The sequence below is a fragment of the Rutidosis leptorrhynchoides genome, chromosome 3 (genome assembly GCF_046630445.1).
Source record: "Rutidosis leptorrhynchoides isolate AG116_Rl617_1_P2 chromosome 3, CSIRO_AGI_Rlap_v1, whole genome shotgun sequence".
Lineage (NCBI taxonomy): Eukaryota > Viridiplantae > Streptophyta > Magnoliopsida > Asterales > Asteraceae > Rutidosis > Rutidosis leptorrhynchoides.
Window position 1 is genome coordinate 566,316,974 of NC_092335.1, and position 19,590 is coordinate 566,336,563.

Sequence of the window (19,590 nt, forward strand, 5' to 3'; positions counted from 1 at the left end):
TATGTGTATTCGAGACCCACAAAGCGCTGTAAGTATACCATATTGTGTGGGTTATTATTTATCAGCTATGGTTCGGGGGATGCGACCGCATAGCATAATAGGAGGTGGTATTTTTATTACTTTGATTGGTGAATATCTCAGTGTGGATATAAGTCGGGGGGATTATTAGTAGAAGAACCAGAACCCCGCGATACTATAGGTTTAAATGTATACCATGGTGCGAAAGTTTTGAAGAGGCGAAATAACGCCGCAGTACAATACCATGGTAGACATCCACAGGTGGAGAGAAACCAACAGCAAGGTAATGTAGGAGGGGGGAATGAGATGCAAGAAATGCAAAGGTTTATAGCTTCTCAGGAATACGAAAATGCTAGACAGAGAGCATTTGAAGATTGGCAAGTTCATCAGAACCAAATCATAGCTCATTGCCAACATATAGGTAGAAACTATATTCCTACACCGAAACCCATCTTCCCTCCCTGGTCTATAGAGATGCAGCCACCGTATCCTACGTATGACCCTGCCGAAGCATTCTATAGCACCTATGGTTATGCCTGGAACCCCTATTGGTACCAGTATCATCCCTAGTATACTTATTATTTTTTTTTATTTTGTAATTTGTAATGATTGATACGTTTAATACTTTTGTTAATATTGTAATCATTTTTATAATTGTCTAACTTTTATTCTTAGATTTTAATAATTTTTGAATGTGGGGTAATATACCAAACTTCAAAAATATGTATATATGTTTGCAGTTTATCTTATGTACACAACAGGGTAAAACAACGCATTTTCAAAGACTGGCATTAAGTTCAGCAAAAGCAACTAATTTTGACGACAAGATGCAAAATATATGTGAAATAACAACAAGACGGAATGAACAAATGATGTGCACCATTTATCATTCAGCAAACAAACGCCAATATATTTGGAAACTTTGGTAAAATTTAATCATTTTCACACAAATCACCCTCAATAATTTAAATTGTTACTGATTTCTTGCAAATGAGGGCATTGCAAGATCTTAAGTGTGGGAAGGGGTTAAATTCTTTCGGATTTTAAAAATTTTTACTTTATACACTTGGTTACCATTAAAAATACTAGTAAAGCAGTAGTTGTATTAGAATCTAGTGCTCTCTGATAATAAAGAACAGCCCTGGTCTTATATACTGACTACCCAATTCTAGTAAAATTTTTCAAAATTTTCAATTAAATGAACTAAAAATCATGTTTATACATATTTATGAACGATAAAACTAGGTGTTAACACCGAAATTATTGTTACCTCAAAAAGGACATAAATTGAGAAACAAACCAAAATGTTAAAATTCATTTAAAATGGAATAGAGGACGATAAAAAGGAAAATAAAAGCCAAGTGTGGGAAAATTTACCAAGTTATCTTAAACATATGTCACATATATCTGTAACAAATAACTGAAAATACTTTTGCTTTGGACTAAACTAAACTGTTTTTACCCGATGAAAGAAAAGAAGAGATGGATCTACACGATGAATCAATTCCATCATTAAAAGGAAGTAAAGTCTTCCGAAAAAGAAACGCGCTTCTTGATTTAGGTCATGAAGTTGTCGTCCAGACCAGCTGTAGGTTGACGAAAAATCTAGAAAAGTCATCACTAAAATCAGCAGGAAATCCACGGACCTCAGCATTAAACAGGGTCGCCAAGTGGTCAGATTTATCCTAACCATGAGAAGGATTTATCTCGTACAATGGGGGGCACCATGCAAATTAGCTGGATAAGACTAATGAATCAGATCCCCAGAAAGGATAATCTCCTTAAAGATTAAAAATCAGCTTTTAAGACTGATATTACTCAATCCTTGAGATTGACTTTAAAGATTGAGAATTACAAACTCATGGAATTCAATGATATCTAAACTCGAGCTTGAACGAGAAAATATTTTGATCAAAATTACAAACCGATTTGTTTTCTGAAAACCCTATTTTCAATGCGTTCATTACCATTGAACGTAAAATCCTAGGAATTCACCTGGAATTCATTAGGTCACCTGAACTAAATCGGGTGTCAACCGTAAGAACGGTGGTTGCATAGCATGGTCAAAGACAGGACCTTGTGCCATACCGAAAAATTATAAGGGTGAGCTTTACTATTGCTCCTACCAAGGATAGTAATTGCGTCCGACACGTTACAGACCATAATTAAAAGCATGTCAGGGGACATTGCCTTAACAGTTGCTTGTTCAACGCTTTCCTTTACAACCGGACGGTAGTTTACCGAAAGGTAATATACGGAACAAGTAAACTGGACGTGTTGCTTCCCAAATACAAGGTTAGCAAGTGGGTGACACAAAACCGCAAGTTTTGAGCTAAAATTTTCAAATCTAAAATCCACCAAACCCACAAAAATATTTTGCAAACACCGGTAAAGGGTTATTCCGGAAAACTTATCTAGGGTAAAAACTAAATTTTCAAAAGATCAAATGTTTTCATAAAGATCCAATTTCCTTAATGGATCTAAATTTTTATAGTCATATGGGACTGTAAACCATATCGTTACTACCATTGTTCATACCACCGTATAGAAATCACTGATGTACAAAGTGTGAAGAATAAAGAAGTGATTCTAGTATTTCAAGACGATATTGCTTGAGGACAAGCAACGCTCAAGTGTGAGAATATTTGATAATGCTAAAAACGAACATATATTTCATAGCATTATTCCTCAAGAAAGACAAGCTTTTAGTTGCAATTGTTCTATTTACAAGTGATATTCGTTTAAATAATAAAAGGTGAAGACAAAAGACAGATTCGACGAATTGAAGACGCAAACGACCAAAAAGCTCAAAAGAACAAAAGACAATCAAAGAGGTTCCAATTATTGATAAGAAACGTCTCGAAATTACAAGAGTACAAGATTCAAAACGCAAAGTACAAAATATAAAATTGTACGCAAGGACGTTCGAAAATCCGGAACCGGGACCAGAGTCAACTTTTAACGCTCGACGCAACGGACTAAAAATTACAAGTTAACTATGTATATAAATATAATATAATATATAATTAATTATATTAATTATATATATATTATATTTATAAATAAAAACCATCGGCAGAGAAAGACTCCAAGGGACTGAGCTGTAATTTCATTCTCCGCGACTCGCGGAGTTTGAAGGCCAAAAAGGCCGCGAGTCGCGGAGCCCCCAGTTTTGAAACTCCCTATAAAGCAAACCGAATTCTGATCATTTTCATCCATCTTTTTCTTCTTCTTCTCATACGTAAAATATATATATATATATTTATAATTTATATTTTAATTTTAATTATAATTCTAATAATAAGGGTATGTTAGCGAATGTTGTAAGGGTGTAAGTCGAAATTCTGTCCGTGTAACGCTACGCTATTTTTAATCATTGTAAGTTATGTTCAACCTTTTTACATTAATGTCTCGTAGCTAAGTTATTATTATGCTTATTTAAAACGAAGTAATCATGATGTTGGGCTAATTACTAAAATTGGGTAATTGGGCTTTGTACCATAATTGGGGTTTGGACAAAAGAACGACACTTGTGGAAATTAGACTATGAGCTATTAATGGGCTTTATATTTGTTTAACTAAATGATAGTTTGTTAATGTTAATATAAAGATTTACAATTAGGCGTCCCTATAAATTACCATATACACTCGATCGGACACGATGGGCGGGGTATTTATATGTACGAATAATCGTTCATTTAACCGGACACGGAAATGGATTAATAGTTAATAAACTTGTTGAAACAGGGGTGAATTACATTCAAGGGTAATTGGTGTAATTGTTAACAAAGTAGTAAAACCTTGGTTTACACGCAGTCGATAACCTGGTGTATTCATTAAACAAAGTATTAAAACCTTGTTACAATTCGAATCCCCAATTAGTTGGAATATTTAACTTCGGGTATAAGAATAATTTGACGAGGACACTCGCACTTTATATTTACGACTGATGGACTGTTATGGACAAAAACCAGACGGACATATTAAATAATCCAGGACAAAGGACAATTAACCCATGGGCATAAAACTAAAATCAACACGTCAAACATCATGATTACGGAAGACGGAAGTTTAAATAAGCATAATTCTTTTATTTCATATTTAATTTCCTTTATTTTATATTTAATTGCACTTCTAATTATCGCACTTTTATTTATTGTTATTTAATTGCACTTTTAATTATCGTCCTTTTTAATTATCGCAAGTTTATTTTATCGCACTTTTATTATTCGCAATTTCATTATCGTTATTTACTTTACGCTTTAATTTAAGTCTTGTATTTATTTTATATTTTACATTAGGTTTTAATTGCGACTAAAGTCTTAAAATCGACAAACCGGTCATTAAACGGTAAAAACCCCCCTTTATAATAATAATATTACTTATATATATGTTTGTATTTTTATAAAAGTAAATTAATATAGCGTTGAGCTTTGTTTAAAAAAGATTCCCTGTGGAACGAACCGGACTTACTAAAAACTACACTACTGTACGATTAGGTACACTGCCTATAAGTGTTGTAGCAAGGTTTAAGTATATCCATTCTATAAATAAATAAATATCTTGTGTAAAATTTTATCGTATTTAATAGTTTTTCCTAGTAAAATATAAACTATTTCGTATCCCTTAGCTTTGACATCATATATATTACTCGTACTAGTAGCATACTATTTGGATTAACAAGGAACTCCTTTATGAACGAGTACACTGTCCCTCATAGAAGGTAAACCTCGGGTAATCAAGCCACCTTTTTACTAAAACATAAAGTTCCTACGAACAATAGAAATTTAAAACTTCTAAAACCTAAGGTCCAACTCTCTAGTGCACAATTTTAACTCAACAGTAGGTACAAGTTTAGGTCCACTTGGTGCAACTTCTAAAGAACTTGTTACTACTATAGTTTGTATTACTAGTACTAGTAGCTGTAGGATCGTTTAAGGTCCACCACCATGTACAACATATAAGCTCATGAGTTCCACATTACTCTAAAATCAATTGGTTTTAGAGTAATGTGGAACTCATGAGCTTATATGCTGTACATGGTGGTGGACCTTAAACGATCCTACAAATGGTATCAGAGCCTGGTTATAACCCAGATGTGTGGACGGTGCAGAATGGTAACAGAGGTTCAAACCGAGATGACTATGGACGTGACCGAGGAGGAGGTTGGGTGTCCGGGAAGAGTCGAGATGGTATTGAACGTGTCCGTGGAAGTAGCATGGAATGAATCGATTAAAGGGGTGATTGTTGGAGCTAATCGGTTCATTGTGTCCCACATCGGAAAGTGAAAGAAACAAATGTGCATATATAAGCTTATGGGAACCTCTCTCTATCACCAATTGGTTTTAGAGTAATGTGGAACTCATGGACTTATATGTTGTACACGGTGGTGGACCTTAAACGATCCTACAGTAGCATAATATTTGGATTAGTGAGGAACTCCCTTGTGATCGAGTACATAATATTTGGATTAGTGAGACCTGAACCGAGTAAATTGTGCACAAGGTGCAAACTCTAATCACACTCCCTTTTACTTTCATTCATTTATTTATTGTACTAGTAGTATAATATAGAAACCGATACTTCTTTTACTTTCTTAATTCTATTTTAGCTTGTTACTTTGTCATTAATTACTTCTAAGAGTTTATTATTTATTAAATTCTACTGATAATTCTCGTGATTTAGATTTATGTGAAATTATTACAATCTTTATTTACACTAATCGTCCTTTTCTTTTAGAAATTACAATGATAGTCCATGACTTAAATAAAATGTATTGAGGGTCTCTGATTTATTTTTTATACATGTTGATCATCCATCCTATTATAGTGCATTTTAAGTAAGTTAGGTACTATCAACATTTACTTTTATAAAAGTCAGGGACTGTTGATGCAATTTTTGAAAATAAAAGACGATTAATAAATTTCATAAAAACCTCAAGGACGACATGCATTACCTAATCAATCATGGACTATAGGTGTAATTTACAATAGATAAGAACGATTGAAAAACTGTATTTATTTACTTTACAACTTTAACCATTACCTTTTGCCTTTTTTTATTTATTTATTTATTATAAATGCATATATTAAAGGCATAAAAGACATTTACCTCTTTTTTATTGTTAGTTTGAAATTGAAACAAGTAAAAGGAGTATTAAAAAAGGTAGTATTTCCTAGTATAAAAAAGGGGAGTACATTCCTAGTATAAAAAGGGGAGTACATACCCTAGCTCCAGGGGTTGAAGGGGTGGCAAAAAGGACCGCACAAACAGCTCCAAGTGGTGCAATCGTCATTGAAACCCCTTTCTTAACCAACATCTCATCCATTTTCCCCAAAACAGCCATGGCTGCAAATGCACCTATTCATCACAAACAAAACAATGTACACTTACATTATACGTTACTCAAAAATATATAACATTCGTCTAAAAATATGTCCAACTTAACAATCTGATCATATCAAACCTGCAGACGGCCAAAATATATCACTAACCGAAGGAGCCTTAGAACCCAGATCAGGTTTCCAATTTGCATCCCAATTAGGTGCCAAATTCCCAACAGATTTTATACTAAAAAATCTTCTTCTTTTGATCCCAAAATTAACAACATTTAAACCGACACTTGGTGGCTTCCGTAACCGCAATGCATGGTGGTTTTCATGGCGGATCTTTACAAAATTATATAAATAAGAAGATGAAGAAACTGCAGCCATGAGAATTAGTATTGTTGTTAACGAGGTTTAATTAAAAGGGTATTTATGTGTGTGTTTTTTGGGTGAAAAAAGGGGAAAATAGTGGGCTGACAAGAAATAGGACAAGTGTTTTTTTTATGTGTGTGTATATGTGTTGGCTGTTAAAGGGTGGGAAGAGCCAATTGGATGATTGAGGGGGCAATGTAAGGCGAGTTTTATTTTGGATTATTAAGTCAACTTGATATGTTTTTTTGTTAATATAATGTTATTCCTTGTCATTTTTCTCAATTGGGTTGCTTCGTATCTCATTGTGTGCTAATCATGATTGTTTATACATTAAACATATATTATCAATGTGATAAGATAAGATAGTTAATCATGCATGTTGATCTAGTGGTAAAATGATCATGTATAGGTGAAAAGAGGTTATGAAATTCAAAAGAATTGAATAAAAAATACTCCGTATAATTTACTGTCTTAATTGTGTGTTTGATGAAACTAACTTTTAAAGCGGAAAACTTGTATTTTGACAACATCAAGAACAACAACAAAATCCAATACCAGTGGTGTATACAGAGGTGAGATGTAGACAATCCTTCTCATATCCGAGAATTAAAAAAAAATCATTTTTCCAACCAGAGTAAAAACTTGTATTTTGACTTTGGAGTTAAACATATACATGTGTAACTTATTTTTTATTAGTGTACGACCAAAATTGATTGGAGTTTAAACATGTGAAGTAACATTAAGAATAAAGAAACACATGTGATCGGTCCTTATTTGACACGATCGTTTATGCTTAACAACGTGAAAGTAACCATATTTGAGTGGAAAAGGAGATACTTTGATGTGGTTTTGTGTTTTATAGGTGAGAAAAGAGATTAGTGCAAAAAGGTGTGAAAAACGGCATTTAAAGTCGAGTTGTGGAAAAAGTTGAAAAAATCAGAATTTTTACACTGGAGTAAATTACGCCAGCTTTCAAGTTTTTACGCCAGCTTTTTACGCAAGTACAAATATGGGTGTAAATTACGCCAGCCCGGCATAAATTACGCCAGGCAAACTTCAAAAGTCAGAAAAAGTCACTTTTTGGAGTACAATTACGCCAAGTTTTTACGCCAGTGCAAATATGGGCGTAAATTACGCCAGCCCGGCGTAAAATACGCCAATGCAATTTTGCTGATTCCAGATTTTGAGAGATTTTTGCTTTGAGAACAAGTTATTCACTCCCTATATAAGGGAAACCCTTAGCCACGATTTGGGGACCTTTTTTCTCCAGTTCTTAAGCCCCAAACATCAACTCTAACATCAAAATCATTAAAGTTTCAAGGATCAAAGGCGTGTTCATCATGGTTCATCAAGGATTCATCATGTTCTTCATCATCATCGTGCTCGGCTAAGTGCTATTCTTTATTCCTTCCATTGAACAATTGTGTATTTATGAGTTCATTCAAGTATTATGTGATTCATGAATTGTATCGAGATTGATTTATGATTTGTGAATTGATTAAGTAATTGTTTAATGAAAGTTTATTGATCTTTATTATTACAAGACAAGTTATTGTGATTTAACAATTCTTCTAAGTCCACATAGTGTTAATTTAGTTAGGGATAAAGACTTTTGTATAAATTGCATAACTTGTGCTCATGATAATGTTTTTAATGAACCTAAGAACTCATGTCTATGTTTTCATGACCCGTCCTAATCCATCTGGACGAATACATTACATTTGGTTACATCGCGAGGTACTTGACCTCTATATGATACATTTTACAAACATTGCATTCGTTTTTAAAAGACAAAATTTCTTTACATTGAAAGTTGACGGCATGCATACCATTTTATAATATATCCAACTATAATTGACTTAGTAATAATCTTGATGAACTCAACGACTCGAATGCAACGTCTTTTGAAATATTTCATGAATGACTCCAAGTAATATCTCTAAAATGAGCAAATGCACAGCGGAAGATTTCTTTCATACCTGAGAATAAACATGCTTTCAAGTGTCAACCAAAAGGTTGGTGAGTTCATTAGTTTATCATAAACGATCATTTTCATCATTTTAATAGACCACAAGATTTTCATTTCTCATAAATACACATCTCGTATCAGGCATTTCGCAAACTGCATAGAGATAAAAATCATTCATATGGTGAACACCTGGTAACCGACCTTAACAAGATGCATATAGAATATCCCCATCATTCCGGGACACCCATCGGACATGATAAATTTCGAAGTACTAAAGCATTCTAAATTCCAGAATGGGGCTTGTTGGGCCCAATAGATCTATCTTTAGGATTCGCCTCAATTAGGGGTGCACTAATTCTCAAAATTAGTGATGTTCCCTAATTCTTAGATTACCAGACTAAAAAGGGGCATATTCGGTTTAATAATCCAGCCATAGAATATAGTTTTAAGTACTTGTGTCTATTTCGTCAAACATTTATAAAAACAGCGCATGTATTCTCAGTCCCAAAAATATATATTGCAAAAGCATTTAAAAAGGGAGCAAATAAAACTCACTCTACAATATTTTGTAGTAAAAATATTCATACGACGATACTGAACAATGCAAGGTTGTCCTCGGATTCACGAACCTATATCAATTGTATATCTATTAAAACATATAATGAAAATCACATAATTTCATTATATATTATTTATATATTAGTAGTTATATAGAATTTATAAAAAAATTCCATTTAAAATGTATACTTATATTATATTTTAAATTATATGTTATATATTTATTTTGTATATATATTTAAAGTGATTAATATAGTTATATTAATATCTATGTATATTTAGTATTATTTTGAAAATACCTAATTTGTTGTATGTAAGTATTTATATAAGTAATGTTAATATGTTGTATATATAATCATATGAAATATTAATATAATTGTAGTATATGTAATAAGTATGTTTTATGTACAAAATATTTATTTGTTAAAATGATAATAATACTACTAATAATAATAGCTATATAAATAATGATTTTATTAATACTAATAATACTAATATTTATATTACTAACTATAATGATAATAATACTACTAATAATAATACTAATTCTAATACTTATAATAATAAAAATAATAATAATAATAATAATAATAATAATAATAAATAATGATAACAATAATAATACTAAGAGAGGGCTTCCTTTAAAAGTTTTCCCAAAATAAAAATGCCCCAAACCGAGTTCGAACTCAAGACCTCTCGTTCCTCGAATACACCCTTAAACCATCTGATCTATCATGTCTTTTCGTTTTAAATTTATAGTTTATTATTATATAACCATTACTTGTACCATTCTGATTATAATTATCATTATTATAACCTTATCATCATCATCATCTTTACATCATATTATTCACCTCTTCATCATCATGTTAATTGTTATGATTTATGATCCCGTTCATCGTCATAGACCCATTTTTGTAGTGACCCGAACTTTTTCATGTTTATATATATTAATTGAGATTGATATTTACATGATTAAATGTTTCCAACATGTTAAGCAATCAAACTTGTTAAGACTTGATTAATTGAAATATGTTTCATATAGACAATTGACCACCCAAGTTGACCGGCGATTCACGAACGTTAAAACTTGTAAAAACGACATGACGATATATATATATGGATATACATATGGTTAACATGAGATTATGATAAGTAAGTATCTCCATAAGTATATTAACAATGAGTTATATACATATAAACAAGACTACTAACTTAAGGATTTCGAAACGAGACATATATGTAACGATTATCGTTGTAACGACATTTAAATGTATATATATCATATTAAGATATATTAATATATCATAATATCATGATAATATAATAATTTAACATCTCATTAGATATAATAAACAATGGGTTAACAACATTAATTGAGATCGTTAACTTAAAGGTTTCAAAACAACACTTACATGTAACGACTAACGATGACTTAACGACTCAGTTAAAATGTATATACATGTAGTGTTTTAATATGTATTTATACACTTTTGAAAGACTTCAATACACTTATCAAAATACTTCTACTTAACAAAAATGCTTACAATTACATCCTCGTTCAGTTTCATCAACAATTCTACTCGTATGCACCCGTATTCGTACTCGTACAATACACAGCTTTTAGATGTATGTACTATTGGTATATACACTCCAATGATCAGCTCTTAGCAGCCCATGTGAGTCACCTAACACATGTGGGAACCATCATTTGGCAACTAGCATGAAATATCTCATAAAATTACAAAAATATGAGTAATCATTCATGACTTATTTACATGAAAACAAAATTACATATCCTTTATATCTAATCCATACACCAACGACCAAAAACACCTACAAACACTTTCATTCTTCAATTTTCTTCATCTAATTGATCTCTCTCAAGTTCTATCTTCAAGTTCTAAGTGTTCTTCATAAATTCCAAAAGTTCTAGTTTCATAAAATCAAGAATACTTTCAAGTTTGCTAGTTCACTTCCAATCTTGTAAGGTGATCATCCAACCTCAAGAAATCTTTGTTTCTTACAGTAGGTAATTATTCTAATACAAGGTAATAATCATATTCAAACTTTGGTTCAATTTCTATAACTATAACAATCTTATTTCAAGTGATGATCTTACTTGAACTTGTTTTCGTGTCATGATTCTGCTTCAAGAACTTCGAGCCATCCAAGGATCCGTTGAAGCTAAATCCATTTTTCTCTTTTCCAATAGGTTTATCCAAGGAACTTAAGGTAGTAATGATGTTCATAACATCATTCGATTCATACATATAAATCTATCTTATTCGAAGGTTTAAACTTGTAATCACTAGAACATAGTTTAGTTAATTCTAAACTTGTTCGCAAACAAAAGTTAATCCTTCTAACTTGACTTTTAAAATCAACTAAACACATGTTCTATATCTATATGATATGCTAACTTAATGATTTAAAACCTGGAAACCGTAGTAACACCGCGGGCTGTTTTGGGTTAGTTAATTAAAAACTATGATAAACTTTGATTTAAAAGTTGTTATTCTGAGAAAATGATTTTTATTATGAACATGAAACTATATCCAAAAATTATGGTTAAACTCAAAGTGGAAGTATGTTTTCTAAAATGGTCATCTAGACGTCGTTCTTTCGACTGAAATGACTACCTTTACAAAAACGACTTGTAACTTATTTTTTCCGACTATAAACCTATACATTTTCTGTTTAGATTCATAAAATAGAGTTCAATATGAAACCATAGCAATTTGATTCACTCGAAACGGATTTAAAATGAAGAAGTTATGGGTAAAACAAGATTGGATAATTTTTTCTCATTTTAGCTACGTGAAAATTGGTAACAAATCTATTCCAACCATAACTTAATCAACTTGTATTGTATATTATGTAATCTTGAGATACCATAGACACGTATACAATGTTTCGACCTATCATGTCGACACATCTATATATATTTCGGAACAACCATAGACACTCTATATGTGAATGTTGGAGTTAGCTATACAGGGTTGAGGTTGATTCCAAAATATATATAGTTTGAGTTGTGATCAATACTGAGATACGTATACACTGGGTCGTGGATTGATTCAAGATAATATTTATCGATTTATTTCTGTACATCTAACTGTGGACAACTAGTTGTAGGTTACTAACGAGGACAGCTGACTTAATAAACTTAAAACATCAAAATATATTAAAAGTGTTGTAAATATATTTTGAACATACTTTGATATATATGTATATATTGTTATAGGTTCGTGAATCAACCAGTGGCCAAGTCTTACTTCCCGACGAAGTAAAAATCTGTGAAAGTGAGTTATAGTCCCACTTTTAAAATCTAATATTTTTGGGATGAGAATACATGCAGGTTTTATAAATGATTTACAAAATAGACACAAGTACGTGAAACTACATTCTATGGTTGAATTATCGAAATCGAATATGCCCCTTTTTATTAAGTCTGGTAATCTAAGAATTAGGGAACAGACACCCTAATTGACGCGAACTCTAAAGATAGATCTATTGGGCCTAACAAACCCCATCCAAAGTACCGGATGCTTTAGTACTTCGAAATTTATATCATATCCGAAGGGTGTCCCGGAATGATGGGGATATTCTTATATATGCATCTTGTTAATGTCGGTTACCAGGTGTTCACCATATGAATGATTTTTATCTCTATGTATGGGATGTGTATTGAAATATGAAATCTTGTGGTCTATTATTATGATTTGATATATATAGGTTAAACCTATAACTCACCAACATTTTTGTTGACGTTTTAAGCATGTTTATTCTCAGGTGATTATTAAGAGCTTCCGCTGTCGCATACTTAAATAAGGACGAGATTTGGAGTCCATGCTTGTATGATATTGTGTAAAAACTGCATTCAAGAAACTTATTTTGTTGTAACATATTTGTATTGTAAACCATTATGTAATGGTCGTGTGTAAACAGGATATTTTAGATTATCATTATTTGATAATCTACGTAAAGCTTTTTAAAACCTTTATTTATGAAATAAAGGTTATGGTTTGTTTTAAAAATGAATGCAGTCTTTGAAAAACGTCTCATATAGAGGTCAAAACCTCGCAACGAAATCAATTAATATGGAACGTTTTTAATCAATAAGAACGGGACATTTCAGTTGGTATCCGAGCGTTGGTCTTAGAGAACCAGAATTTTGCATTAGTGTGTCTTATCTAGTTTGTTAGGATGCATTAGTGAGTCTGGACTTCGACCGTGTTTACTTGAAAAATGATTGCTTAACAAATTTTGTTGGAAACTATATATTTTTAACATGTGAATATTATGTGATATATTAATCTCTTAACGCGTTTGATATTATGTGATAGATGTCTACCTCTAGAACAAGTCCCATTGACTCACCTAATAATAATGAAGAGTCAAATGTAAATTGGAATGATTCGTGGACTGATTCACAAGTTCCCGAAGAGGAACCGGAAGAAGAGTCGGAACCGGAAGAAGAATCGGAACCGGAAGAAGAATCGGAACCGGATGAAGAAATAGAACCGGTGGGAGAAATAATAAAACGGTTAAGTAAAAGAAAATCCTCAACCAACCGACCAAGGTTAATTATGGTCAATGGTGTTTCCGCCAAGGAAGCAAAATATTGGGAGGATTACCAATTCTCCGATGAATCGGATTCCGACGAGAATTCCGATGATGTTATAGAAATTACCCCAACTGAATTTAAAAAGGCAAAAGAAAATAATAAGGGAAAGGGCGTAAAAATAGAGAAATCTAATTCCAACCCCGATGAACTTTATATGTATCGTCAACCCCCGAAGTCCTTAAGTTGTAACAATGACCCGGGAACCTCTAAACCACCAGGTTTTTCTAAACCAATGTGGATAACGACGGCTCGTATTAGGGGAACATCATATATATCTAGAAACTTGGTAAAACGAACCAAAACCGAAGAAGAAGAAACAAGCGAGTCAGAATAAGATAGTTGTATTCGTGTGGTGTAATATAAGTAATATAGTGTGCTTATGCTTTATGATATATGTAAAAATTGCTTGTATTAATAAGTATTTTTTTTTATGAATCTAACTCTTGTCTATTTTACAGTATAAAAACACAAAATGGATAGACAACCCAATATTTTAAGAGACCTACCCGGAGACATGATTGATGAAATCTTGTCTAGAGTCGGTCAGAATTTTTCGGCACAACTATTTAAGGCGAGATCAGTTTGTAAGACATTCGAAGAACGTTCCAAGAATGCCTTGGTTTATAAAAGGCTTTCGTTCGAAAGATAGGGGATATCACATTGGGAAATCCATAAGTTACGATGTGTTTACTTTGACGCATATATTGCGGGGAACCCAAATGCTATTTTACGCAATGGGTTAAGAAATTATTTTGACTCAATATATCCGAATATTGGACTTCGTGATTTAGAAAAAGCACTAACATGCAACATAAAGAATCATGTTATGCTTACGGATTAGTAATGTTCGCTTCTCACCAAAGTGAGAACAAGAACATCGGGCTACAACTATTAAACAAAATGTTCCCACAAGTGACGGAGTCGGTAATTGGGGTAAGAAATGAGGTTTTTAGATTGTTACGGGACTGTTGGACATTACGTAACCCTCGTCCCTTTGACAACGTTACAACACGCTGTCTTATTAACGGCCATAATGGTTATGTTCCACAAGACCAAGGATGGGAAGTAATCCTAGTAAAACCAGAATGCATGACTTGTTTCTGGACGTATGAATTACGTGTCTTTATTGCCTTTGCTGAACGACTTGTGTACTAGCTAGAATTATCTTCACAACCATCTTGTATCAAATTTATTGTGTGCTATATTTCATGCTATATGTAAAATAAGCGGTATTGTAAGTTTGTAAAATATTGTGTAAAAGTTTGAACGCGAAATATTATTATAATCAGTTTTTCATATAGAATTGTAGTAGTTGAATTGTATATTAGCTACTAAGTATGAACTTAACGGGTAGGTACTACCCGAATTTAAACTTATAAAACGCTAATATGAAGAAAAAGCTTTTATAAATGAGTTCATATTATCCTACGAAATACTATTAACTACTCTTAATATTTTGTATGATTAACTTGTTCCATTTGACTATTTTGAAGGAAATGGCACCGACTACTCGACACACCGTGAATATGAATGAAGAGGAATTCCGTACTTTTCTAGCTTCAAACATAGCTGCAGTACAGGCTGCGCTACATACCAACAATAACCTTGGATCTAGCAGTACAGGAAATCGTGTAGGATGCACCTACAAAGAATTCACTGCCTGCAAACCTTTAAAATTTGATGGAACCGAAGGACCGATCGGATTGAAACGGTGGACGGTCGAATCGGTGTTTGCCATAAGTAAGTGTACTGAAGAGGACAAAGTGAAGTACGCTACGCATACCTTCACAGGTTCTGCGTTAACATGGTGGAATACCTATCTAGAGCAAGTGGGACAAGATGATGCTTATGCACTACCGTGGTCAGCATTCAAGCACTTGATGAACGAGAAGTACCGTCCCAGAACCGAGGTCAATAAGCTCAAGACAGAACTTAGAGGGTTACGAACCCAAGGATTTGATATTACCACGTACGAAAGATGATTCACAGAATTGTGCCTATTGTGTCCGGGAGCATTTGAAGATGAGGAAGAGAAGATCGACGCGTTTGTGAAATGATTACCGGAAAGAATCCAAGAAGATATAAGTTCACACGAGCCCGCCTCCATACAACAGGCATGTAGAATGGCTCACAAACTAGTGAACCAGATTGAGGAAAGAATTAAAGAACAGACGGCTGAAGAGGCCAATTTGAAGCAAGTCAAAAGAAAGGGGAGGAAAACGGTGATAAGAATCACCAATACAACAACAACAGCAATTACAATAATAATCGCAATAATTATCCCAACAATCGCAACATCAATCGCAACTACAACAAACGGCCCAACAACAACAACAACAACAACAACAACAGCAACTACAACAATCATCCCAACAACAATAACAACCGCAACAACAACAACAACAATCAGAAGCAGCTATGCCAAAGATGTGAAAAGTATCACTCGGGGTTCTGCACCAAATTTTGCAACAAGTGTAAAAGAAATGGTCATAGCGCGGCGAAGTGTGATGTCTACGGACCAGGGGTTAACAGAACGAAAGGAACAAATGGTGTCGGAATGAGTAATGGCGGAGCAAGTAGTGTCGGAGCAAGTTATGCCAATGTAGTTTGTTATAAATGTGGAAAACCGGGCCACATTATTAGAAATTGCCCGAACCAGGAGAACACGAATGGACAAGGCCGTGGAAGAGTTTTCAATATTAATGCGGCAGAGGTACAGGAAGACCCGGAGCTTGTTACGGGTACGTTTCTTATTGACAATAAATCTGCTTACGTTTTATTTGATTCGGGTGCGGATAGAAGCTATATGAGTAGAGATTTTTGTGCTAAATTAAGTTGTCCATTGACGCCTTTGGATAGTAAATTTTTACTCGAATTAGAAAATGGTAAATTAATTTCAGCAGATAATATATGTCGGAATCGAGAAATTAAACTGGTTAGCGAAACATTTAAGATTGACTTGATACCAGTAGAGTTAGGGAGTTTTGATGTGATAATCGGTATGGACTGGTTGAAAGAAGTGAAAGCAGAGATCGTTTGTTACAAAAATGCAATTCGCATTATACGAGAAAAAGGAAAACCCTTAATGGTGTACGGAGAAAAGGGCAACACGAAGCTACATCTTATTAGTAATTTGAAGGCACAAAAACTAATAAGAAAAGGTTGCTATGCTGTTCTAGCACACGTCGAGAAAGTACAAACTGAAGAAAAGAGCATCAATGATGTTCCCGTCGCAAAAGAATTTCCCGATGTATTTCCGAAAGAATTACCGGGACTACCTCCACATCGATCTGTTGAATTTCAAATAGATCTTGTACCAGGAGCTGCACCAATAGCTCGTGCTCCTTATAGACTCGCACCCAGCGAGATGAAAGAACTGCAAAGCCAACTGCAAGAACTATTAGAACGTGGTTTCATTCGACCAAGCACATCACCGTGGGGAGCTCCTGTTTTGTTTATCAAGAAGAAAGATGGTACATTCAGGTTGTGTATCGACTACCGAGAGTTGAACAAACTTACCATCAAGAACCGCTACCCACTATCGAGAATCGATGACTTATTTGATCAACTACAAGGCTCGTCTGTTTATTCAAAGATTGACTTACGTTCCGGGTATCATCAAATGCGGGTGAAAGAAGATGATATTCCAAAGACTGCTTTCAGAACACGTTACGGTCATTACGAGTTTATGGTCATGCCGTTTGGTTTAACTAATGCACCAGCTGTGTTCATGGACCTTATGAACCGAGTGTGTGGGCCATATCTTGACAAGTTTGTCATTGTTTTCATCGATGACATACTTATTTACTCAAAGAATGATCAAGAGCACGAAGAACATTTGAGAAAAGTGCTAGAAGTATTGAGGAAAGAAAAACTGTACGCTAAGTTTTCAAAGTGTGCATTTTGGTTGGAAGAAGTTCAATTCCTCGGTCACATAGTGAACAAAGAAGGTATCCAGGTGGACCCGGCAAAGATCGAAACCGTTGAAAAGTGGGAAACCCCAAAAACTCCGAAGCATATACGTCAATTTTTAGGATTGGCTGGTTACTACAGAAGATTCATCCAAGATTTCTCCAAAATAGCAAAACCCTTGACTGCATTAACGCATAAAGGGAAGAAATTTGAATGGAAGGATGAACAAGAGAAGGTGTTTCAATTATTGAAGAAAAAGCTAACTACGGCACCTATATTGTCATTGCCTGAAGGGAATGATGATTTTGTGATTTATTGTGACGCATCAAAGCAATGTCTCGGTTGTGTATTAATGCAACGAACGAAGGTGATTGCTTATGCGTCTAGAAAATTGAAGATTAACGAGCAAAATTATATGACGCATGATTTGGAATTAGGCTCGGTTGTTTTTGCATTAAAGACTTGGAGGCACTACTTATATGGGGTCAAAAGTATTATATATACCGACCACAAAAGTCTTCAACACATATTTAATCAGAAACAACTGAATATGAGGCAGCGTAAGTGGATTGAATTGTTGAATGATTATGACTTTGAGATTCGTTACCACCCGAGAAAGGCAAATGTGGTAGCCGACGCCTTGAGCAGAAAGGACAGAGAACCCATTCGAGTAAAATCTATGAATATAATGATTCACACTAACCTTACTACTCAAATAAAGGAGGCGCAACAAGGAGTTTTAAAAGAGGGAAATTTAAAGGATGAAATACCCAAAGGATCGGAGAAGCATCTTAATATTCGAGAAGACGGAACCCGGTATAGGGCTGAAAGAATTTGGGTACCAAAATTTGGAGATATGAGAGAAATGGTACTTAGAGAAGCTCATAAAACCAGATACTCAATACATCCTGGAACGGGGAAGATGTACAAGGATCTTAAGAAACATTTTTGGCGGCCAGGTATGAAAGCCGATATTGCTAAATATGTAGGAGAATGTTTGACGTGTTCTAAGGTCAAAGCTGAACATCAGAAACCATCAGGTCTACTACAACAACCTGAAATCCCGGAATGGAAATGGGAAAACATTACCATGGATTTCATCACTAAATTTCCAAGGACTGCAAGTGGTTTTGATACTATTTGGGTAATAGTTGATCGTCTCACCAAATCAGCACACTTCCTGCCAATAAGAGAAGATGACAAGATGGAGAAGTTAGCACGACTGTATTTGAAGGAAGTCGTCTCCAGACATGGAATACCAATCTCTATTATCTCTGATAGGGATGGCAGATTTATTTCAAGATTCTGGCAGATATTACAGCAAGCATTAGGAACTCGTCTAGACATGAGTACTGCCTATCATCCACAAACTGATGGGCAGAGCGAAAGGACGATACAAACGCTTGAAGACATGCTACGAGCATGTGTTATTGATTTCGGAAACAGTTAGGATCGACATCTACCGTTAGCAGAATTTTCCTACAACAACAGCTACCATTCAAGCATTGAGATGGCGCCGTTTGAAGCACTTTATGGTAGAAAGTGCAGGTCTCCGATTTGTTGGAGTGAAGTGGGGGATAGACAGATTGTAGTGACCCGAACTTTTCCATGTTTATATATATTAATTGAGATTGATATTTACATGATTAAATGTTTCCAACATGTTAAGCAATCAAACTTGTTAAGACTTGATTAATTGAAATATGTTTCATATAGACAATTGACCACCCAAGTTGACCGGTGATTCACGAACGTTAAAACTTGTAAAAACTATACAATGACATATATATGGTTATATATATAGT

At 33.9% G+C, this 19,590-nt stretch overlaps 1 protein-coding gene across 1 annotated transcript in view; it reads right to left on the bottom strand.

The window, feature by feature from the left end:
* Nucleotides 1-6,837, bottom strand: part of LOC139898609 (uncharacterized) — a 34,935-nt gene extending 28,098 nt beyond the window's left edge. The window contains exons 1-2 of the mRNA XM_071881365.1: nt 6,485-6,837; nt 6,245-6,378 (exon numbers count right to left, since the gene is read on the bottom strand). Coding sequence (XP_071737466.1) covers nt 6,245-6,378; nt 6,485-6,731 — 381 coding nt within the window. The 5' untranslated portion in view covers nt 6,732-6,837. The remainder of the gene's footprint in view (nt 1-6,244; nt 6,379-6,484) is intronic.
* Between the last annotated feature and the right edge of the window lie 12,753 nt (nt 6,838-19,590).